This window comes from Balaenoptera musculus, chromosome 5, assembly GCF_009873245.2.
Source record: "Balaenoptera musculus isolate JJ_BM4_2016_0621 chromosome 5, mBalMus1.pri.v3, whole genome shotgun sequence".
Classification (NCBI taxonomy): domain Eukaryota; kingdom Metazoa; phylum Chordata; class Mammalia; order Artiodactyla; family Balaenopteridae; genus Balaenoptera; species Balaenoptera musculus.
Window position 1 is genome coordinate 9,472,565 of NC_045789.1, and position 25,586 is coordinate 9,498,150.

The 25,586-nt window shown below is 39.9% G+C and overlaps 1 protein-coding gene across 1 annotated transcript in view; it reads left to right on the top strand.

Moving 5' to 3' along the window:
• HERC3 (HECT and RLD domain containing E3 ubiquitin protein ligase 3) overlaps positions 1–25,586 on the top strand; it is a 140,199-nt gene that overhangs the window by 61,363 nt on the left and 53,250 nt on the right. Inside the window, 9 exon segments of the mRNA XM_036852919.1 lie at positions 1,307–1,366; positions 4,579–4,651; positions 4,653–4,691; positions 5,104–5,190; positions 5,192–5,294; positions 6,628–6,791; positions 6,924–7,037; positions 24,520–24,543; positions 24,635–24,724. Coding sequence (XP_036708814.1) covers positions 1,307–1,366; positions 4,579–4,651; positions 4,653–4,691; positions 5,104–5,190; positions 5,192–5,294; positions 6,628–6,791; positions 6,924–7,037; positions 24,520–24,543; positions 24,635–24,724 — 754 coding nt within the window.

Here is a 25,586-nt window from a genome sequence, read left to right on the forward strand (position 1 = left end):
TGCATATCCCAAAGCATCCCAAATCTAAGACAGCCTTATTTTACCTAATCTGAGTAATTTAGCATTTTCACATTCAAAATGATCAGTTGAGATAGTAATTCGGTGTCAAGTAGAGAAAAAAGTACAGTTAAAGGTTTGAGGCCCTTCAGCAAGTTTATTTCATTCTTAAAAGAGAATTTTTTTTTTTTTTTTACATTTTTACACATTTTATTGGCTTTCCTCAGCTTTTCCATTTTTCTGCAGAGTCTCATTCTTGGGAATGAATGAATCAGGCTGAATATTAGGTGGTGACGGTTCCCAGAAATGTGTATAAAGCATCTTGCTTTATGATAGAGATCGTAGTGGAGCAAATGCCCAGGGCCCTAAACTTTGGGCACACCAGGTGGCAGCTTTTTGAGTGGAGGGTCATTGGGAATGCCCTAGAGCAGCTCCATGGCGGTCCTCCGAATCCCTCTAGCTTTGGGTGGTTCTGCTGGGACGCTCAGGCTGGAAGGTGGCAGGGAAGGGGCTGGGGGACTAGACTCACCGTGGGAGGGGTGGGGGGACTGAGACCTCCTTGGCTGGGACCTTGACACTTTACCAATTCTTAGTTTTCTTATTTACAAAAGGACAGGATGCAAGAAATGGTCTCTAAAGATCTTTCCTGACCCGGATTCTCTGATTAATAGAAGTTACTGTGATCCCCTCCTCAACCGAATATTTGTTTTATTCCTTCCCTTTTCCTTATATTAAATAAGAGAGTCCGGGGTTCCGGACTGCAGTTTCACCCTGGGTTCTCAGAAACTAGCGGTTTCCTCAGAAACTATGTAATCTAGGTAATAGGAATAAACACTTATTTCACTTACTTTTAGTTTCTTTCTCAGATGGGCAACAAAATAGAAGGAAGTACTTGTTTGGTTATTAATTGACAAAGATACTTTCTGTGCTTGATAAATAGCAGCTCAGCTTCTCTGTTTTTGGTTTTATTTTGCGTTCACTTTCGGAGGTGAGGTGGGGAGTGTCTTAGATGATTGGTGGGAAAAGAACGTTCAAGATCATTATTCTTAGGCCCAAGAGTTTTCTTTTGGTAGCTTTGATGCTGTCTTTTTATTTTAACATGACTTACGGAAAACTTACGCTCTTGTCCATCTTGAGACATGACACAATGCTTCTCTAAAGCAATGTACGTTTTCCAAGGCTTCACCTGGGTAAGAAAAAGCAGCTGTTAATGAAACCCTGGAATAGAGGACTAAACCTGTTGCTGATGCTTAAACAACCATTTATTTGTAATTATTAAAGGCTTCCCTCCCTTTTTCTTCCTGAGCAGCGGTGTCATTCAGATATTATCTTCTGCAGCCTGTTGGAATGGAAGTTTTCTTGAGAAAAAGTAAGTGATTTAGAGTCTTAAAAAAAAAAAAAAAAAACCCACATGTGATGCAAATACTTACTCAGCAAAGGCCGTGAAAGACTTCTGTTCTCTTTTTATTTATTTATTTATTTATTTATTTATTTTTGTCTGTGTTGGGTCTTCGTTTCTGTGCGAGGGCTTTCTCTAGTTGCGGCGCGCGGGGGCCACTCTTCATCGCGGTGCGCGGACCTCTCACTGTCGCGGCCTCTCTTGTTGTGGAGCACAGGCTCCAGACGCGCAGGCTCAGTAGTTGTGGCTCACGGGCCTAGTTGCTCCGCGGCATGTGGGATCTTCCCAGACCAGGGCTCGAACCCGGGTCCCCTGCATTGGCAGGTGGACTCTCAACCACTGCGCCACCAGGGAAGCCCCTAGACTTCTGTTCTCTTTGATGGTGGTTGGCCTTAATCCAGTGGATGAGCCAGTGGTTTGCACAGAAATTGGAACGCCCAATGATGATAAGCCAGTGGTTTGCAGAGAAATTGGAACGCCCAGTGATGATGAGCGAGAGGACCTCAGGAAGAGTGATCCTGATTCGTGCCTGGTTGGCAGAGAAGCAGGTTACCAGAGAGAGAGACGGCATCTCAGAAAGGGTTGTGTAGTCAGAAGTAAGATTTTTCAGGGCATTCCAAAATGTTAATCGTATTTATTCCTAAATTCTTAATTCTTTAAATAATCTCCTTGGTTTCTTTGGTTTGCTTTCCCATAGTTTTTTCTTTTCTCAAAAAGAGTGAATTTAGGGAAAAAGTTCCAAGGAGGCTTCAGGGACTCCTTGGACTCAGGGCCAGCCCAGCCCACCAGGAAATTACATTTGGCCTGAACTCCCAGCTTGTAAATAATGTTTCTTGGCTGGGCCTTATCCCTTCTGCAAATATCCCCCTCAGGAACTTGCTGCAGCAGAAGGGTCTTGTCATAGGTTTTGATCTTTGGTGATCCCAAGTCCTGACCATCTTTCTATCCTTTTCCTGCCAGTGGCAAGGCTAATGAAATCCCATAAACACTTAGACTTCAGTTCTGTGTGTGAATCTCATCTCCCGCTCCATCCCTGCCCCAAATTCTGTCCCTAACTGGGTTGCAAGAGATTGCTTCAGAAACTCTGTTCAGTTACAGTTAAAGATTGCGAAGTCATTTACTTGTATCATTAGGGCAACTGAAATGAGCTCATCCAGTTCATTTCAGAGTCAATCCTTAGGCTTTTCCTCCAGGGAAAAATATTCTGTATTGTGCTAACGTTGATCTTTTAGAATAGTGGTTCTCAACCAGGCTGATTTGCTTCCCAGGGGACATTCAGCAATCTCTAGTGACATTTTTTGGTTGTTACAGTGGTGGAGAATATACGACTGGCATCTAGTGGGCAAAGGCCAGAGATGCTACCAAACATCTCACAATTCCACCCACCCAGAAGAGAATTATCCGACCCCAAAAATCAGTAGTCCCAAGGTTGAGAAATCTTATTCTAGAAGCACAGCTTTTATGAAAGTTGGGAATGGCTCTTGGCCGGATTCTTAGGCTATCCATCCTTAGTATCATGGATTCTGTAGATTTGTGGGTAAAACCTTTTTTTTTTTTTAAATGGACTTTGGTGCTATTTCTGGAGTTCTGCTCCTCCTGCTTTATGTAAAATACATCGTAGTAAACCAGTGAAAATGAAGATCCAGTTTAACAAAGCATAAATACATGTAGATAAAATATTTTGTTTTTTCTTAACAGCATAGCAGAAGGTACTTCTAAGCATATGGAACGTTACCTATGGGACATTGGAGTTAATTTCTATGTTTTGGGCAAATTTATTTTTAGAACAGCAGTAACAAAAGATCCAACAAACAAAGTCTAAGTTACTCCTCTTGTTTGACCACTTAGGTTCCAATACATATAATTACGGTTTTTTTCAAATGTTAGAAACTCTACTTATTTTTTATAGATTAAAACAGTGATGTCAGATGGTATTAAAACTATCTGAATGTGTCTGTTACGCATAAACAGAAGGCTGTTTTGCAAATAGATAGTTCTTTTGTAATTAGCAGATGTGGTATGTTCAAGAGTGGGAATTTTAAAAGAGACATTCTCCAAGTCTCTAAAAAACTAAAGACTTTATTTAAGGGTTAGAAAATGATTAGTTGCTCGGAAGTTAAAAACAGTAGCAGTGAAATTAGTCTTGAGTGAATGTAATCGTATCCCTTGTGTTAACTGAGCGAGGCATTAACTGTGCATTTATTGTAGATCTGATTTTTTTAAAAACTACTTGCTTTAAACTTGGCATTTGTTGATGAGTGGGCCAGTTTGCACAAGGGATGTTTTTTGCACCTAGGCATAGCATCTACGTCTAGTTCAATGTACCACAATGACAGAAAGAGTCAAAAATACAAAAGTCAATCAGGAAAATAACACTGTGCATATAAATTTCAAGACAGCCTCAAATTGAAATGATGATCCTTGTACTTTGACTTGAAGGAAAAAAGACTTGAAAAATATTTTTTTAATTAATTAACTTATTTTTGGCTGTGTTGGGTTTCGTGTGCTGCACGCGGGCTTTCTCTAGTTGCGGCGAGCGGGGGCTACTCTTCGTTGCGGTGCACTGGCTTCTCACTGCGGTGGCTTCTCTTGTTGCGGAGCACGGGCTCTAGGCACACAGACCTCAGTAGTTGTGGCTTGCGGGCTCTAGAGCGCGGGCTCAGTAGCTGTGGCGCACGGGCTTAGTTGCTCCGCGGCATGTGGGATCCTCCCGGACCAGGGGTTGAACCCGTGTCCCCTGCATTGGCAGGTGGATTCTTAACCACTGCGCCACCAGGGAAGCCCAAGAGTTGAAAATTTTAAGATCATCTTGAAAAGGGATTCTAGAGAGATTTATTCTGTCGTTTTTCCCCAAAGTTAATGTTTTTGTGCATCTGGTCCGCCAGGTCAGATTTAAATCTGATCATCTGATCAGTATGTAGAGTATGTATTTTGTTGACAGCTTTATAATTCCTACCTATCAGAGTGTTTGCTTGTTTTTCTTTTATACATATTTTTTTAAAATTAATTTTTATTGGAGTATAATTGCTTTACAATGTTGTGTTAGTTTCTACTGTACAACAGATGATTCAGCTTTACATATACATATATCCCCTCTTTTGGGATTTCCTTCCATTTAGGTCACCACAGTGCATTAAGTAGAGTTCCCTGTGCTATACATATTTTTGTTTTTGTTTGTTTAGGATTGATGAGCATTTTAAAACAAGTCCCAAAATCCCTGGGATTGACCTGAACTCAACTAGAGTGTTATTTGAGAAAGTTAATGAACTCTCAGCACTCCCTGATTCTAGAACAGGTATGTTTTTTTACTTTTACAAAGTGCGTGCTTAAAAATGCACTTTGCATTGAAATAGTTGACTTTCAAGAGGAAAAGAAAGAGTAGGATGAAAAGGCAGAAGTCTTGTATAAATCATAACTCTGTAAATATTCACTTTGGGAATTTGACCTACTTTAACTTTCTCTCTGGCTTAAGTTTTTCTAAGGAAATGCTCCCCAGAGTGTAAGGTCTGCATGAGCAACAGATCTTTGGCTTTTTCTTTTTCACTGATGTATCCTGAGTGCCCAGACCAGTGCCTGGCTCATAGAGGGTCTTGAGTACATACTGAATGAATGAGAGTTGAGAGTCTCTCAAATAGTTTATGAATTTAGAGATCAGGTAACTAGATCTCAGGTGTTTGAATTTCTCAATACTCTTTTCTCTCATGCAGATCTTAAATAGCTTTGAAAGTTGCCTGATTCCTCAGTTGTCAAGTTCACCACCAGATGTTGAAGCAATGAGAATCTACTTAATACTACCCCGAGTTTCCCCTGCTCCAGGATTCTAAGTATTACATAACGTTGACTATTCCCCTGGCTATGGCCATTCTGCGGCTGGATACAAACCCCAGCAAAGTCTTAGGTGATTTGCTACACTGAATACCAGAGGTTTTGTGCTTTTTATTTTATTCGTGTGACCGTTGGCTCCTGGTGGATTGACATGCAAGAATCTATTTGGTTGCCATTTAATATCCTTAACACTTAAACTTTTCTTCTTTGCTGTTAATTTCTAATTTGCAGTTTAAACAAATCGAACCGTTATTTAGGTTATTTGAAAATGATTTACGCCAAACTAATCTTGATTTTAAATATTCACAAAGTTAGATTATTGACTTTATTTTTTTCTCCTCCTACACTTGCTAGTGGTAATAGTGCCTCAGATTAGTGTCCATCTGTTGTTTTTCTCTTATACCTAATTTAGGGGGTGGGAGGTGAAATGAACAGTTGGGGTGTGATACACAGGTCTCCAGAAAAGGAGAGGAAGAAAATGACCTTAATGGAGACTTACCAAATGTTTGTTTTGTTTTTTCTTTTTTAGGACAGTTGAGTCCACACTGATTTTTGCAGGCTACGGACACTTTGCTGAGATAAGAACCTTCCGTTCCTCAGTGAATTGGAGAGTGTCTCTCATGGGAGTAGAGCCTGAGATGTTTTTATTAATCAAATGCAGAACGTCTGTCACCTGGCTTTTTCCTTTTATTTTATTTTTTCCTGGTAACTTCTTTTTAGGTATTCACTGCAGCTCAGTAACTTCTGTGTTCCATAAGGACTAGGACGTTACTTGAGTGTGGTCTCCCCGTGAGTAAAGAGACCTGTGTGGCTCAGGAGGGAATCACTGGCTTTTCTATGTTGCTTCCACCTTTTGTAGAAGGTGGAACCATTCTACAGATAATCATGAAAGCACTAGTAAGATGTTAGTCCTTAATTTTTTTTAAGCTCCAAAGCCCTTTGGGGCATATTTTCTCAGGTGTTCTAATAGACTGTGAGGTAGAGATAGCAATCTTTGAAGGAATATTACCTGACTTTTAAAAGTTTGGGGTTTTTTTTTACAGGACTTAGGTGGTGGGTGAGAAGAGGGCTGAAAGGACGAGGATATGTGAATGCTCCTGCCCGAAATACGTGCCCGAGCATCTTGTCCACATGTGCCCTTGGAACTGGACTTCTAGATTAGCCTTCTGGATGAGTCCTTGAGGAGAAAATCAGATAAAGCTTTATAACAAAGCTCCAGGATTCTCGTACAGCTGCCACTCTCTCCAGAAATGCTTTAATGGATTCTTTTTAAAGTTAGTTTTGGGAAACTGTATTTTAGACTAATGCTTATCTTCTAGCTGGAGCAGTTTTTAGCTAGTAGGCAGAAGACATCAATACTTGATGAAGGTCACATGTTGAAATATGTCTTTCCTTTCTTTCTAAAGATAACTGGTGGTCTCAGGTATGCCCGAGATACTTCACGAAGCTGGTAAACCTCTATAAGGTGCAGTCGGTTTATCTACTGAGAGGAAGAAAGACATTCTTAATTCCTGTACTGTTTAACAATTATGTTACAGCAGCGCTCAAGCTCTTGGAGAAGTTATACAAGGTGAGCATAGAGAAGAGCCAGAGGGGGGAGGGATGAAGAGATAGTAGGGTAAAATGATATACCGAGATGTTCTATGGGAAGCCGTTTACCAGTTGCCTGGGCCTTAGTTGTCCTTGTTTTGTTCTTCATCAGGTAAATCTTAAAGTGACGCATGTGGAATATGATACATTTTATATTCCTGAAATTTCCAGTCTTGTGGACATTCAGGAAGACTACCTCATGTGGTTCTTACATCAAGCAGGCATGGTAAGAATTCATGTAAAGCATATCTCAAAGCTTTAATCTTTTTCTCAGAGTACAAGTAAGGGCAAGAAAAGCACATCTGAACTCTAAAATTTGTCCTTGACTTTGATGTTAGTGCTATACCTGTGTTTTATCAGCTGGCTTTTGCATTTTTGAAACACTGAAGTGCTTTGAGTAATCACAAGCAGTCACAAATGGGTAGTCACCCAGAACGGTATAAATTTTAATTAGTTGTCAACATTAAAAAAAATCAAGGTATCTAAAGTAGTCAAACTCATAGAAAGTAGAATGGTGGTTGCCAGGGTCTGGGGAAGGAGAAAATGGAGAGTTGTTGTTGATTGGGTATAGACTTTTATTTTATTTATTTTTTTAATTGAAGTAGAGTTGATTTACGATACTGTGTTAGTTTCAGGTGTACAGTGCAGTGATTCATATATCTATATCTATATATGTTCCTTTTCAGATTGTTTTCCCTTATAGGGTATTTACAAAATATTGAGTATAGTTCCCTGTGCGATACAATAGGTCCTTGTTCTTCATCTGTTTTGTATATGGTAGTGTGTATATGTTAATCCCAAACTCCTAATTTATCCCTCCCCCCCATCTTTCCCCTTTGGTAACCATGAGTTTGTTTTCTATGTCTGTGAGTCTATTTCTGTTTTATAAACAAGTTCATTTTTTATCATTTTTTTAGATTTCACATATAAGTGATATCGTATGATATTTGTCTTTCTCTGTCTGGCTTACTTTACTTAGTATGATCATCTCTAGGACTTTGAGTTTTGCATGATGGAAAAGTTCTGGAGATTCATTGCACAATAATGTGAATGTAGTTAACACTAATGAACTGTACACTTAAAGATGTTATAAAGATGGTAAACTTTATATGTCTTTTACAACAATTTTAAAGAGTCAAGACACATAAAGTGTATTTCTGACTTTTCTTGAAACTTGGAAGATCTGGCAACATGACCTGTCTTTCCAGATGGCGCCAGTTGGCTGGAGTTCAATGGGGACTCTTTGGATGAGGCTGAGACGTGCCAGAGTCCCCACTGCAGCTTGATTTTGACACTGAGGAAAGGATCATTTACTAATTGTCTTCATCTAACAGCTAGCCTACTTTAGTCATCATATGTCAGCTGCCTGAACCCTACAGGCTACCTGTGACTTGGGATTACGTGTGTGAAAATGTCACGTATCCCTGACTTAGTTCTCACTGTACGTTAGAACTGCGGGTTCCTGCCTGCCACCCTTGGCCTGGCTCCTCAGTTTGATTGTAGACTGGCTTGGGATATATGCAAGGCTTTTTAGGATCCCCCATCTGTGGATTATGTAAAAATTTGAGTGATGTCAGAAAACAGAGTGATTATTTGGTTATTATATTTAGTGAAGCCATGCATAGCAGACACATTTGAGGTAAGTCCTTGCCAATTTAGCAGATTCATCACTGACCTTTAGGCAGTATTTCCCTGTACCCTGTAGGGCTTTTGGAGGTCAGTAGTGGTTTCCAAAAGCAAGGCATTTAAATCGGTTTATTTAACTAAGGAAGATTTTTTTCCTTCGTTAAATAACAGATGATCAATGCTAGACACAATATTGTGTTTTTAGTAAGACTTCTGATTACTTTAAAAAACCAAAATCCTTTTCAAAAAAGTGGATGCGTCTTCAAAACGGGTTTACATGGAAATTTAATATGGAGGCTAGCAGTAAACTCTGTTTTCATCTGCTGATTTAGAAATTGTAAAAAAAAGATAAGCCTCTCTGTTTTGTCAGTTTGTGAATACTCTTTGAATCATAAAATGTTAAGAGCTGAAGTAAGCCTTATGAATTATATTTAGCCAACTGCTTTTGTTTCTAGGTGAGAAATTGGAGGCACAGAGAAGCTAAACAGTTTTTCCCACCAATCAATTAGCTTAAAAGCCAATTTTCGAACTTCTACTCTACCCTTTCTTTGCTGCTGAATAAAATAATTCTAATGAGCCCCTAATTCTTTTTGACCCTAAAAAAGAAGTTGCTGGTGTTAAAATATAGGTTACCATGACTGTGGTCTCTGAATGGAGATACTTAAGTGAGCAACTTCTATAGTTCCTTTCTCTTAACATTTGATAAGCAAATATAAGTCTTAAATACCAGCTGCTCATCTCCTCTTCAGAAATTAGTTATTATAGAAAGATAGAAAATTAGGTGAAATTACTGTGTGACCTTTTGTGATTTCTGTGGCATTTTTTTCTGTTATACAATGCTATTAGAAATTAAAGTTTATATTCTTCATATCTTGGATTTAACCTAAAATGCTAAAGCTATTTCATATATTGATTCATGTTTTGTTTTGTTTTGTTTTTAAAGTAAGTGGTACCTTATTTTATTTTATTTATTTATTTATTTATTTATTTTGGGCTGTGTTGGGTCTTCGTTTCTGTGCAAGGGCTTTCTCGAGTTGCGGCAAGTGGGGGCCACTCTTCATCGCGGTGCGCGGGGCCTCTCACTATCGCGGCCTCTCTTGTTGTGGAGCACAGGCTCCAGACGCGCAGGCTCAGCAATTGTGGCTCACGGGCCTAGTTGCTCCACGGCATGTGGGATCTTCCCGACCAGGGCTCGAACCCTGTGTCCCCTGCATTGGCAAGGCAGATTCCTCAACCACTGCGCCACCAGGGAAGCCCCTGATTCATGTTTTTTGACTACTTTTTTTTCGAGGTATAATTGACATGTAATGTAACATTTATATTAGTTCAGGTGTGTAACATAATGACTCGATACTTACATACACTGTGAATGATCATCACAATAAGTCTAGTCACTGTCTGTCACCACAAGTTACAAATTTTGTTTTCTTGTGATGAGAACTTTTAAGATTACTCTCTTAGCAGCTTTAGCAACTAAAATATGCAATGCAGTTTTTACTGTCTATAGTCACTATGCTGTGCATTATATCACTGTGACTTATTTATTTATAACTGAAAGTTTGTACCTTTGACCCTCTTCACGCATTTTACCCACCCGCTCTCCCCTCCTCCCCTCTGGCAGCCACTAACCGTCTCTTTATCTGTGAGCTGTTGTTTGTTTTGCTTTGCTTTGCTTTGTTTGTTTAGATTCCAAGTATAAGTGAAATAATACAGCATTTGTCTTTCTTTGTCTGACTTATTTCACTTAGCATAGTGCCTTCAAGGTCCTTCCAGGTTGTTGAAAATGGCAAGATTCCATTTTTTTTTAACGTGTGAGTGTTACCGAACCGAACTTGGGTCCGTTTGCCTGCACTCAGTAAAGCCAGTTTCTGACACCGGGTTGTGGGAAGGAAAGTGCAGCGTTCACTGCAGGGTGAACTCCTTACCAAGCAAGGAGTCCAGGGAAGCTAGTGTTCAAAACACCTGAACTCCCCGGTGGGTTTCAGGAAAGCGTTTTTAAAGGCCAGGTGAGGGAGGGGAGTCGCAGAGTATGTAATCTGCCTGTGCACAAGTCTCTGATTGGTTGATGGTGACGTAACAGGGCAGTGTCACATGATCAGTCCTCAGGCTCCAGTGGGTCTGGGGGCTGTGTGCTCCTGGTCATCAGGTAGTTAGTTTCTTCTTCCATTGGTGGTGGTTTTAGTATCTGCAAGACAGCTCAGGAAGTGCGCATCCGATACTGTTATCTAGGTCCTTCAGAGAGGGGCTAAAACAGAGGGTATCGGGGAGGGGTCCGTCCTGGGAAGGCCCCATAGGGTCCTGCTCGGTTACAGGAGTACTATTCCACTGTGTGTGTATATACCCCATCTTCTTTATCCATTCATCCATCTGTGGATGCTTCGGTTGTTTCCACATCTTGGCTAATATAAATAAGGCTGCTATGGATATGGGGGGTACGTAAATCTTTTCAAATTAGTGTTTTTCTTATTCTTAGATAAATACCCAGAAGTGGAACTGCTGGATCTATGGTAGTTCTATTTTCAATTTTTTGAGGACCTCCATACAATTTTCCATACTGGCTGCACCAGTTTAAATTCCCACCAACAGTGCACAAGGGTTCCCATTTCTCCACATCCTTGCCCACCCTTGTTATTTTTTGTCTTTTTGATAATAGACATTCTGACAGGTGTGAGGTGAAACCTCACTGTGGTTTTGATTTGCATTTCCCTGATGATTAATGATGTTGAGCATCTTTTCATGTACCTGTTGGCCATCTGTATGTCATCTTCGGAAAAAATGTCTATTGGGTTAATTGGGTTAACCCCAATAATTTTAATTAATTGGGTTGGTGGTGTTTTTTTTTTTTTGATATTGAGTTGTATGAGTTCTTTGTATATTTTGGACATTAACCCCTTATCAGATATATTGTTTGCAAATACCTCTCCCATTCTGTAGGCTGCCTTTTCATTTTGTTGATAGTTTCCTTTGCTCTGCAGAAGCTTTTTAGTTTGATGTAGTTCCATTTGTTTATTTTTGCTTTTGTTGCCTTTGATTTTGAAGTTGGATCCAAAAAATCATTGCCAAGACTGATGTCAAGTTGCTTACTACCTACGTTTTCTTCTAAGAGTTTTATGGTTTTAGGTCTTACGTTCAGGTCTTTAATCCATTTTGAGTTAATTTTTATGTATGATAAGTAAGATAGTGGTCCAGTTTTATCCTTTTGTATGTGCCCATCCAGTTTTCTCAACACCATTTATTGAAGAGACTGTCCTTTTCCCATTGTGTGATCTTGCCTCCTTTACATACATTAATTGGCCATATATGCATGGGTTTATTTCTGAGCTTAACCACTTTTAAATGATAGTAATGAACAATAAGTGGATTTTCTTTCCCCCAGCTTTACTGAGGGATAATCAACATTATTGTATATTTTTTTTTTTTTAATTTTTTTATAGACTTTTACTTTTTTTTTTTTAAAGTATTTGTTTATTTATTTATTTATTTATTTATGGCTGTGTTGGGTCTTCATTTCTGTGCGAGGGCTTTCTCTAGTTGCGGCGAGCGAGGGCCACTCTTCATCGCGGTGCGCGGGCCTCTCACTGTCGCGGCCTCTCTTGTTGCGGAGCACAGGCTCCAGACGCGCAGGCTCAGTAGTTGTGGCTCACGGGCCTAGCTGCTCCGCGGCATGTGGGATCTTCCCAGACCAGGGCTCGAACCCGTGTCCCCTGCATTGGCAGGCAGATTCTCAACCACTGCGCCACCAGGGAAGCCCCATATTGTATATATTTAAAGTGTACAATATGATGATTTGATATACATTGTGAAATGATTACAAAGATCAAGTTAATTAACACATCCATTACCTCACATAGTTAACTTCTTTTTTTGCTTAAGATGTACTCTCATCAAGTTCCCAGTATTTAATACTGGGTTATTAACTGTAGTCACCATGCTGTGCTTTAGCTCCTTAGAACTTACTTATAACTGAAAAGATTGTACCCTTTGACCTACATCTCCCCATCGCCTCCCCTGTTCCCGCCCTAGCCCCTGGCAACCACTGTTATTCTGTTTCTGTGAGACCGGCTTTCTTGTTTTTAGATCCCACATATAAATGACACCATATTTGCCATATTTTGACACCAGTATTTGCCTCTCTCTGTCTGGCTTATTTCACTTCGTGTAAAATGCCCTTTAGTTTCACCCATGTTGTTGCAGATGGCAGGATTGCCTTCTTTTTTATGGATGAATAATATTCCTGTGTGTGTGTCTGTGTGTCTGTCTGTCTCACACTATATGAGTTTTTATGTGTTAAATTTTCTTGCCTTGGCAGTAGCCGAGGCAGTATAGCATACAGTTCAGAGCACGTGCTTTAGTCAAAAAGAACTGGGTTCAAGTCTCAACTCAGGCCTACTACCTATGTGACCTTAGGCAAATTACTTAATTTCTGTAAGCCTAGCGTCCTCATTTATAAATGTGAATTATAACAGTACTGTGAGAATTAAATGGGAGAAACCATGGAAAGGCCTTACTTGTCAGCGTACCTAGCGCCTGGCATATCATAAGCCCTAATAACTATTTTTCAGTAAGCAGTCTTGGGCACCTAATGTATGTCATGTGCCTGCTACCACTGGGGATGGACACACGTACAGCACATGGGGGCTGCCTCTGTGGGGTGTTCAGTGTAGTGCAAAAGGAATTACAAAGGGACATAATATGTGTGGGCAAAGGGCTATGGTGTATAAAAGCAACATTCTAAAGTGGCTGCTTTTTGCTTATTTTATTATTATTATTTTTTAACATCTTTACTGGAGTATAATTGCTTTACAATGGTGTGTTAGTTTCTGCTGTTTAACAAAGTGAATCAGTTATACATATACATATATCCCCATATCTCCTCCCTCTTGCGTCTCCCTCCCATCCTCCCTATCCCACCCCTCTAGGTGGTCACAGAGCACCAAGCTGATCTCCCTGTGCTATGCAGCTGCTTCCCACTAGCTATCTACTTTACATTTGGTAGTGTATATATGTCAGTGTTACTCTCTCACTTCGTCCCAGCTTCCCCTTCCCCCTCCCCGTGTCCTCAAGTCCACTCTCCACATCTGCGTCTTCATTCCTGTCCTGCCCCTAGGCTCCTCAGAACCATTTTTTTTTAGATTCCATATATATGTGTTAGCATACGGTATTTGTTTTTATCTTTCTGACTTACTTCACTCTGTATGACAGACTCTAGGTCCATCCACCTCACTACAAATAACTCAGTTTCGTTTCTTTTTATGGCTGAGTAATCTTCCATTGTATATATGTGCCACATCTTCTTTATCCATTCATCTGTCAATGGACACTTAGGTTGCTTCCATGTCCTGGCTATTGTAAATAGAGCTGCAATGAACATTGTGGTACATGACTCTTTTTGAATTATGGTTTTCTCAGGGTATATGCCCAGTAGCGGGATTGCTGGGTCGTATGGTAGTTCTATTTTTAGTTTTTTGAGGAACCTCCAAACTGTTCTCCATAGTGGCTGTATCAATTTACATTCCCACTGACAGTGCAAGAGGGTTCCCTTTTCTCCACACCCTCCTCCAGCATTTAATTGTTTGTAGATTTTTGTCATGATGGCCATTCTGACTGGTGTGAGATGATACCTCATTGTAGTTTTGAATTGCATTTCTCTAATGATTACTGATGTTGAGCATCCTTTCATGTGTTTGTTGGCAATCTGTATATCTTCTTTGCAGAAATGTCTATTTAGGTCTTCTTCCCGTTTTAGGATTGCGTTGTTTGTTTTTTTGTTATTGAGCTGCATGAGCTGCTTGTAAATTTTGGAGATTAATCCTTTGTCAGTTGCTTCGTTTGCAAATATTTTCTCCCATTCTGAGGGTTGTCTTTTGGTCTTGTTTATGGTTTCCTTTGCTGTGCAAAAGCTTTGAAGTTTCATTAGGTCCCATTTGTTTGTTTTTGTTTTTATTTCCATTTCTCTAGGAGGTGGGTCAAAAAGGATCTTGCTGTGGTTTATGTCATAGAGTGTTCTGCCTATGTTTTCCTCTTAGAGTTTTATAGTGTCTGGCCTTACATTTAGGTCTTTAATCCATTTTGAGTTTATTTTTGTGTATGGTGTTAGGAAGGGTTCTAATTTCCTACTTTTACATGTACCTGTCCAGTTTTCCCAGCACCACTTATGAAGAGGCTGTCTTTCCTCCACTGTATATGCTTGCCTCCTTTATCAAAGGTAAGGTGACCATATGTGCATGGGTTTATCTCTGGGCTTTCTATCCTGTTCCATTGATCTGTATTTCTGTGTTTTGTGCCAGTACCATACTGTCTGATTACTGTAGCTTTGTAGTACAGTCCTGAAGTCCGGGAGCCTGATTCCTCCAGCTCCATTTTTCGTTCTCAAGATTGCTTTGGCTATTTGGGGTCTTTTGTGCTTTCCATACAAATTGTGAAACTTTTTGTTCTAGTTCTGTGAAAAATGCCATTGGTAGTTGATACGGATTGCATTGGATCTGTAGATTGCTTGGATAGTAGAGTCATGTTCACAATGTTGATTCTTACAATCCAAAGAACATGGTATATCTCTCCATCTATTTGTATCATCTTTAATTCTCTTCATCAGGTCTTATAATTTTCTGCATACTAGGTCTTTTGTCTCCTTAGGTAGGTTTTATTCCTAGATATTTTATTCTTTTTGTTGCAGAATTGGGTACAAATGGGTAGTGTTTTCTAATTTCACTTTCAGATTTTTCATTCATTAGTGTTATAGGAATGCTAGAGATTTCTGTGCATTAATTTTGTACTCCTGCTACTTTACCAAATTCATTGATTAGCTCTAGTAGTTTTTCTGGTAGCATCTTTAGGATTCTCTATGTTATAGTATCATGTCATCTGCAAACAGTGACAGCTTTACTTCTTCTTTTCCGATTTGGATTCCTTTTATTTCTTTTTCTTCTCTGATTGCTGTGGCTAAAACTTCCAAAACTATGTTGAATAAGAGTGGTGGAGAGTGGGCAACCTTGTCTTGTTCCTGATCTTAGTGGAAATGGTTTCAGTTTTTCAACCATTGAGGACAATGTTGGCTGTGGGTTTGTCATATATGGCCTTTATTATGTTGAGGAAAGTTCCTCTGTGCCTACTTTCTGCAGGGCTTTTTTCATAAATGGGTGTTGACTTTGGTTGAAAGCTTTTTCTCTGCACTTATTGAGATGATCATATGGTTTTTCTCCTTCAATTTGTTAATATGGTGTATCATGTTGATTGATTTGCATGTATTGAAGAATCCTTGCATTCCTGGGATAAACCCCACTTGATCATGGTGTATGATCCTTTTAATGTGCTGTTGAATTCTGTGTGCTAGTATTTTGTTGAGGATTTTTGCATCTATGTTCATCAGTGATATTGGCCTGTAATTTTCTTTCTTTGTGACATCTTTGTCTGGTTTTGGTATCAGGGTGATGGTGGCCTCGTAGAATGAGTTTGGGAGTGTTCCTCCCTCTGCAATATTTTGGAAGAGTTTTAGAAGGATAGGTGTTAGCTCTTCTTTAAATGTTTGATAGAATTCACCTGTGAAGCCATCTGGTCCTGGACTTTTGTTTGTTGGAAGATTTTTAGTCACAGTTTCAATTTCAGTGCTTGTGATTGGTCTGTTCATATTTTCTATTTCTTCCTGGTTCAGTCTCAGAAGGTTGTGTCTTTCTAAGAATTTGTCCATTTCTTCCAGGTTGTCCGTTTTATTGGCATAGAGTTGCTTGTAGTAATCTCTCATGATCGTTTGTATTTCTGCAGTGTCAGTGGTTACTTCTCCTTTTTCATTTCTAATTCTACTGATTTGAGTCTTCTCCCTTTTTTTCTTGATGAGTCTGGCTAATGGTTTATCAATTTTGTTTATCTTCTTAAAGACCAGCTTTAGTTTTATTGATCTTTGCTATTGTTTCCTTCATTTCTTTTTACATTTATTTCTGATCTGATCTTTATGATTCTTTCCTTCTGCTAACTTGGGGTTTTTTTTGTGCTTCTTTCTGTAATTGCTTTAGATGTAAGGTTAGATTGTTCATTTGAGATGTTTCTTGTTTCTTGAGGTGGATTGTATTGCTATAACTTCCCTCTTAGAACTGCTTTTGCTACATCCCATAGGTTTTGGGTCGTTGTGTTTTCATTGTTATTTTTTTCTAGGTATTTTTTGATTTGCTCTTTGATTTCTTCATTGATCTCTTGGGTATTTAGTAGTATATTGTTTAACCTCCATGTGTTTGTATTTTTTACAGATTTTTTTCCTCTAATTGATATCTAGTCTCATAGCGTTGTGGTCGGAAAAGATACTTGATAAGATTTCAATTTTCTTAAATTTACTAAGGCTTGATTTGTGACCCAAGATATGATCTGTCCTGGAGAATGTTCCATGAACACTTGAGAGGAAAGTGTATTCTGTTGTTTTTGGGTGGAATGTCCTATAAATATTAATTAAGTCCATCTTGTTTAATGTATCATGTAAAGCTTGTGTTTCCTTATTTCTTTTCATTTTGGATGATCTGTCCATAGGGAAGTAGGGTGTTAAAGTCCTCTACTATGATTGTATTATTGTCAATATCCCCTTTTATGACTGTAAGCATTTGCCTTATGTTTTGAGGTGGTCCTATGTTGGGTTCATAAATATTTACAATTGTTATATCTTCTTGGACTGATCCCTTGATCATTATGTAGTGTCCTTCTTTGTCTCTTGTAATAGTCTTTATTTTAAAGTCTATTTTGTCTGATATGACAATTGCTACTCCAGCTTTCTTTTATTTTCCATTTACATGGAATATCTTTTCCTCCCCTGACTTTCAGTCTGTATATGTCCTAGGTCTGAAGTGGGTCTCTTGTAGACAGCATGTATGCGAATCTTGTTTTGTATCCATTCAGCCAGTCTATGTCTTTGGTTGGACCATTTAATCCATTTACATTTAAGGTAGTTATTGATGTGTATGTTCCTATTACCATTTTCTTAATTGTTTGGGTTTGTTATTGTAGGTCTTTTCCTTCTCTTGTGTTTCCTGCCTAGAGAATTCCTTTAGCGTTTGTTGTAAAGCTGGTTTGGTGGTGCTGAATTCTCTTAGCTTTGCTTGTCTGTGAAGCTTTTAATTTCTCCATTGAATCTGATATGAGATCCTTGCTGGGTAGAATAATCTTGGTTGTAGTTTTTCCCTTTCATCACTTTAAATATGTCCTGCCACTCCCTCCTGGCTTGCAGAGTTTCTGCTGAAAGATCAGCTGTTAACCTTATGGGGATTCCCTTGTATGTTATTTGTTGTTTTTCCCTTGCTGCTTTTAATATGTTTTCTTTGTATTAATTTTTGACAGTTTGATTAATGTGTCTTGGTGTGTTTCTCCTTGGATTTTTCCTGTATGGGACTCTCTGCGCTTCCTGAACTTGATTGACTATTTCCTTTGCCATATTAGGGAAGTTTTCAACTATAATCTCTTGAAATATTTTCTCAGTCCCTTTCTTTTTCTCTTTTTCTTCTGGGACCCCTATAATTCGAATGTTGGTGCGTTTAATGTTGAACCAGTTGTCTCTGAGACTGTCCTCAATTCTTTTCATTCTTTTTCTTTATTCTGCTCTGTGGTAGTTACTTCCACTATTTTATCTTCCAGGTCACTTATCCATTCTTCTGCCTCGGTTATTCTGCTCTTGATTCCTTCTAGAGAATTTTTAATTTCATTTATTGTGTTGTTCATCATTGTTTGTTTGCTTTTTAGTTCTTGTAGATCCTTGTTAAACGTTTCTTGTATTTTCTACATTCTCTTTCCAAGATTTTGGATCATCTTTACTATCATTATTCTGAATTCTTTTTCAGGTAGCCTGCCTATTTCCTCTTCATTTGTTTGGTCTGGTAGGTTTTTACCTTGCTCTTTCATCTGCTGTGTGTTTCTCTGTCTTCTCATTTTGCTTAACTTACTGTGTTTGGGATCTCCTTTTCACAGGCTGCAGGTTCGTAGTTCCCGTTGTTTTTGGTGTCTGCCCCCAGTGGCTAAGGTTGGTTCAGTGGGTTGTGTAGGCTTCCTGGTGGAGGGAACTAGTGCCTGTGTTCTGGTGGATGAGGCTGGATCTTGTCTTTCTGGTGGGCAGGACTGTGTCCAGTGGTGTGTTTTGGGGTGTCTGTGAATTTAGTATGATTTTAGGCTGCCTCTCTGCTAATGGGTGGGGTTGTGTTCCTGTCTTGCTAGTTGTTTGGCATAGGGTGTCCAGCACTGTAGCTTGCTGGTCTTTGAATTGAGCTGGGTCTTAGCGTTGAGGTGAAGATCTCTGGGAGAGCTCTCACCGTTTGATATTACGTGGGGCCAGGAGGTCTCTGGTGGGCCAGTGTCCTGAACTCGGCTCTCCCACCTCAGAGGCTCAGGCCTGACACCCAGCCGGAGCACCAAGACCCGGTCAGCCACACGGCCAGGTACGTGGGGAGTTTCTTGCCTTTTGGGAAGTCTGCGGTCTTCTGCCAGCGTTCAGTAGGTGTTCTGTAGGAGTTGTTCCACATGTAGATGTATTTCTGATGTATTTGTGGGGAGGAAGGTAATCTCCACGTCTTACTCCTCTGCCATCTTGAAGGTCTCCGTCAGCTTATTTTAAAGAAGAGGTGGTAGTGGCTTATTTATTTCTCTTCATTAACTGCCACCATCTACACTTGAAAACCAAATAGCACACAGAATGAGTGCCTTTGTGGGCCCCATAGAGGGCCTCACAAGTGAGAAAGTGAGTGATACAAAGAAAATGCTTCATTGTAAAGCAACCATACTCCAATAAAAATTAATTTTAAAAAAAACAAAGAAAAAAAAAAAAGAAAATGCTTCACAAATAAAGACTGGAGTCAACCTGACGTCGGCTGTCTGTGTCGTCTGGGGCAGTGTCTGGTTCCGGGTAGCAGTATTGTGCGTGGTGAGATGAGGCAGCTGTGTGTGCGTCAGCATTCGGTGATGCTGGGAGCCAGATTTGCCCATGGAAGGTACAGGAACACGTGGTGGCAGGCAGGCCCGAAGGCAGGGGCTCCTGGGTTTCCTCCTTGGTGTTTGTGTGATGCCGCTTGTCTCCAGTCACAGCCACATTTAGGAAATGTTGACTTGGAATTAAAAGAAAGAAAAGAAAAGAAAAAGATATTCTCAATTCCCCAGTTCTCTAGTTCTGTACCATGTACTTATTCATTGCTTCTGTGTCCTATACTTTAAAAAAATGAACAGAGGTTACAGGGCAGCCCCATTTCAAGCAGGACCACTTGAAATGTGATCCATCAGTAGTACTTTGCTAGTTATAGGTTGTGAGACTCACTTTTGGGGAATGGATGGCCCAGGACAAACAGCTTCTCAGGAGGGGATCACATATCTTACCCGTTCATATACATCCTTCTAGGTGAGGGAGAGCAGTCAGGAAGCAGAATCATAATACTGCTGTTCCAGTATTTCGTTCACGTAGTATGGAAATGCCAGCACTAATACGATTTCTAAAATATTCAGCATCTACAAAACAAAAATCAGTGAAATCATTATATTTCAAGTACGAAAACTCATAGAGTTGTAAAAAATTTGTAGACATGTAAGTAGACTTTCATATAGGTCTGCTGCTTCTTTTGACCGAATACCCTTCCCTTCTTCACCTTCCATAGAGCTGGCACCTCAGTCCTCCCCCCGGGGTGAGGGTCTTCTGGACCACCAACTCTCTGACCTTGGCTCTGGTTCCCAACAATAGTTTCTTTCCAGCCAACTTACCCAACTGAAAGCACAGTGACCCTGCCCTCCAGAAGAGAGATCAGCCTACCTCCAAAACTGGGCTCTTTCAGGGGGCAGGCAGGGGGCCATGGGAGGGACTAGGAGCTGCAGAAGGTGGGCATTAAAGGGGTCTGGGAGGGCTTGTGGTGGGGATTGCAGGGAGAGGGTGGTAGGAGAGAGCTGGAGAACTGGAGTGGGACTGGAGAGAGTCAAGACATACAGGAAAAGCTGCTGATTGATGTCTGAAATAACTCTATCGCACCAATAAAAATACTAGTATTTAAAAATACTAGATATGGGCTTCCCTGGTGGCGCCGTGGTTAAGAATCTGCCTGCCAATGTAGGGGACACAGGTTCGAGCCCTGGTCTGGGAAGATCCCACATGCTGCGGAGCAGCTAAGCCCGTGCACTACAACTCCTGAGCCTGCACTCCAGAGCCCGCGAGCCACAACTGAGCCCATGCGCCACAACTACTGACGCCTGCATGCTCTAGGGTCTGTGTGCCACAACTACTGAGACTGCGAGCCACAACTACTGAAGCCTGCATGCCTAGAGCCTGTGCTCCACAACAAGAGAAGCCACTGCAATGAGAAGCCCGCGCACCACAACAAAGAGTAGCCCCCCGCTCGCCGCAAGTAGAGAAAGCCTGCGCACAGCAACGAATACCCAATGCAGCCAAAAATAACAAATAAATAATAAATAAATTTATAAAAAAGTAAAAATACTAGATATAGTTGTCCCTCAGTATCAACAGGGGATTGGTTCCAGGAGCCCCCATCCCCATACCATGCTCAAGTCCCTCACATAAAATGTTGTATTATTTGCATATAACCTAAGTACATCCTGCCATAGACTTTAAATCATCTCTTGATTACTTATACTACATAATACAGTGTAAATGCTATGTAAATAGTTGCCGGTGTGTGACAAATTCAAGTTTTGCTTTCTGGAACCTTCTGGAATTGTCTTTTTTTTTTTTTTTTTTTTTTTTACATATTTTCCATCTGTGGTTGGTTGAATCTGCAGATGTGGAACTGTGGATAAGGAGGGCTGACTGTATACTGCCAATGCTGTAAAGCCAACAACTGTTTTTTTGTGTTTTTTAAAAAAATTAATTAATTGATTGATTTATGGCTGTGTTGGGTCTTCGTTTCTGTGCGAGGGCTTTCTCTAGTTGTGGCAAGTGGGGGCCACTCTTCATCGCGGTGTGCGGGCCTCTCATTATCGCAGCCTCTCTTGTTGCGGAGCACAGGCTCCAGACGCGCAGCTCAGTAGTTGTGGCTCACGGGCCCAGTTGCTCCGTGGCATGTGGGATCTTCCCAGACCAGGGCTCGAACCCGTGTCCCCTGCATTGGCAGGCGGATTCTCAGCCACTGCACCACCAGGGAAGCCCCCCAACAACTGTTTTTATAGTAACTGTTTTCACTTCTCCCATAGTCACTTTTAATTTGAAGTGTTCAAAACTTTATCTTGCTTTATAGACCAACACACATGGTAAAGATCTTTCTTTTGCCTTGAAAATAGGCAAATAATGCTTAGAATAAAATCTCTTCTGAGAGGGAGGTTAGAAAATTCTGAATATTGGCACCAGTTTTAAACACACTTTCCCAACACTCTTATCCCAAGAGATACTTGTACCCGTTGTAGGTACCTAGTGCTGTTTTATGGTGTGTGTGTGTTTATTTTAGTGATTTCAATTCCAGAATTCAAAGTAATTCGAGAAGTAGGCGTGAGAATGAATCAAGTCACTCTGGGTTCTGTGTGCAGGACTCCATACCTTGTCTCCCTGCACTGGAATCCTTTCTCTGATTAGTGTTTCTCAGGCTAGGGAAATGTTCCAAGATCCCTGAAGGAACGTGTTTCTAAAGAATAAACAAGGGGAATTTTAATTAAAACTGCTTTTCAATGATTTCATTGAAATATACGCAAATACAAAAGGAGGTAGATATACACTTCTTATTCATATAGCATTTAAATGTTATAAAACCAAAGCAAATTTACAGATTAGATATTAACAAAACTCTAAAGTCAGTAAAACACAAATGAGCCTCATGGATTTAACGTGATGAGCAAGAATGCCTTACTGCGGGCTGCCAGGCCTGGGGACTTGAGTTCTGCAGCTTGTTCTATACACCCAGGGATGACTCAGCTCCCTTTTGTCCTTTCAGCTGCTATTAAACCTTCATTCATGCAGGGAGCCAGGACTGCAGTGGCCTTTTCCTGGGCACAAATGCATCACTTACAAAGGAAGACTGCTTTTCTCCTTTCTTATTACCCTTGGACGATTCAGTATAACATGGCACCAGTGCAATCATTAAAATAAATGCAAATTATATGGTAACACATCTTTATAAAGAGGTCATTCAGAATGTGTTTTTATTTTGTTTAGGATATCGTTAAAAAAAACAACACAAAATTTAAAAAATGCATAGCGCACTTTCAGATCTCTGGGAATAAATCCATGGTGTTCTGTTTGAGAAATACTGCTACAGGTCAACATGATCTATACTGTTGATTTTTTTTGTTTCTTTCTGTTAGGTTATGTAGCAAACATTATTCATTAACTTAACAAAACCTTTCAGGAGAGAGTTCCTTTTTTCTCCTGATAAATGAAACTAACATACCTCTATAGATATGTTGTGGTTGTATTTATTTATAGGCATACCTTGGAGAAATTGTGGGTTTGGTTCCAGACCACTGCAATAAAGTGAATGTCACAATAAAGCAAGTCACACAAATTTGTGGTTTCCCAGTGCATATGAAAGTTAGGTTTATATTATATTGTAGTCTATTAAGTGTGCAATAGTATTATGTTTACAAAAACAATGAATGTACAAACCTTAATTAAAAAATACTTTATTGCTAAAAATGTTAGCTGTCATTTAGCCTTCAGCCGGTCTCAGTCTTTTTGCAATGGTAACATCAGAGATCACTGATCACAGGTCACCATAACAATAAGAATGAGAACTTTGAAATATTGTGAGAATTACCAAAATGTGACACAGAGACATGAAGTAAGCAAGTGCTGTTGGAAATACAGCGCCCATAGTCTTGCGAGACTCAGGGTTGCCACAAAGTTCAATTTGCGGGGAAGGGGAGGGTGGGATGAATTGGGAGATTAGGTTTGACGTAAATATCCTAACTACCACGTGTAAAACAGATAGCTAGTGGGAACCTGCTGTATAGCACAGGGAGCTCAGCTCGGTGCTCTGATGACCTAGATGGGTGGGATGGGGTGGGAGGGAGGTCCAAGAGGGAGGGGGGATATGTATACATAGAGCTGATTCACTTCACTGTACAGCAGAAACTAACACAGCATTGTAAAGCAATTACACTCCAATAAAAAATAAATGAATAAATAATGTACAAAAAACAAATAAAATTAAAAAAAAAGCCGTATCTGTGAAACGCAATAAAGTGAAGCGCAATAAAACGAGGTACGTCTGTATTGTTATTCCCCTCCTCAAAAGTTTATTCAGATTTAGTCACATATTGATGGAGTGTCTTCTGTAGGCCAGGCATTGGTCCCAGTGCCTAGTCAGGGGCAGCTTTCTCAATATATTTTTAAAAAATTTTTTAAATTTATTTATTTTTGGCTGCGTTGGGTCTTCATTGCTGTGCGCGGGCTTTCTGTAGTTGCAGTGAACGGGGGCTACTCTTCATTGCGGTGCGCGGGCTTCTCATTGCGGTGGCTTCTCTTGTTGCGGAGCACGGGCTCTAGGCACACAGGCTTAGTAGCTGTGGCACATGGGCTCCAGTAGTTGTGGCTCGCAGGCTCAGTAGATGCGGCGCACGGACTTAGTTGCTCCACGGCATGTGGGGTCTTCCCGGACCAGGGCTTGAACCCGTGTCCCCTGCATTGGCAGGTGGATTCTTAACCACTGTGCCACCAGGGAAGCCCCCCAGGGACAGCTTTCTAAATATTTGGTTTCTCCCAAGAGGAACTCTGTGTGTGTGTGTGTGTGTGTGTGTAAAAGGGAGGCTTAACATGTTGACAAATAAATGAAATTTGCATTATCCACTTTACCCAACAAAATTAACCTCTGAAGTCATGGTTGTAAAGCTCCTGTTTTGGAATTAGATTTCTTATAAATGAGAGTTCTATTAATACTGTGAATTATGGGGTTAGTGAAATGGTTTGTAAAGGTCCTTTAAAATTTTTTTTTAAATTTTTTTTAGTGTTCTTCTCAGTCTGTAGTCATCAAAACAACTAGCCTGTTCCATCAGAACTCCACTAAGCTGTTCAAATGGTGTTAGTTCCATGGTCAAATGGTCAGATAGGTTATCTGTTCTGTTATTTGTTTTGTTATTTGTGCGAGGTAGAAAGTTCAAGTTTTGTAATCCAACTAAGAGACTTTTTATTTTTCTTTACACAGAAGGCTAGACCATCTATAATGCAGGTAAATGACTCTGTAAAATTTATTTATGTATTTTTCCAGCAGTATTCTCTGTGGGATACTATAATATTGCCAATAATATGTTTTATTCTAGGATGCTGTAACACTTTGTTCCTACCCTTTCATCTTTGATGCCCAAGCTAAGACCAAAATGTTGCAGACCGACGCTGAGCTGCAGATGCAGGTAACGTATTTTAAACCTTACTTTCTCTTCTTACAGGTTTCTTTCATCTTATACATTCAGTTGTAATTTTTCCAAATAGGAGAAAGTTGATTTGGATGAAGTTCCATTGTAAGTTTTAGAACTGTTAGAAAAATTTTCAGCAATTTTATATTGAATATAACACGTATACGTGAATGCACATCTGCATAAACAGGGGGGTGGCAAGTGTCTTCATAAAGGGCCGTATAGTAAATGTGTGTCTTTGTGGACCATACAGTTGTCTCAAGTATTCAGCTCTGTCGTAGCATGAAATTTGAATTTTATATAATTTTCACATGTAGTGAAATATTTTTCTTTCGATTTTTTAAAGACTATTTAAAAATGTAAAACCTATTGTTAGCTCAACAGCTGTACAAAAGCAGGCAGCAGGCTGGATTCGGTCCTTGGGCCATTGTTTGCTGACCCCTGATAGATAATTAAATGGAGTTGGCAGTTCTTCATTGAGCAGAAACTCAAGTTATAGAGATTTGTTTAATTTATTTTAAACACCCATTTTTATTGTAAAATATAATTGGTTTTGACAAGCCTACAAAGACACCTGTGAATTAGCAATCCAAATCTACCAATTCCCATTGTTGGTGGATATATAACTTCATTCATCTCCCTCTCCCTTTCCCCATCTGTCTGTCTCTCTCTAGCTCTTATCTATATCTCTCTCTCTATATATATATATGTTTTCACAGTGATATATCCATGATATTGACAATTTAAAGGTTTTCCAGAGAAAATGGACATTTTTCAAAGAATAAACACCATTTAGCAAGGAGTTATTAGGTTTCTTTTCCTGCCACTTTGAAAGTCATAGTTTCTACCCACTGTCCGT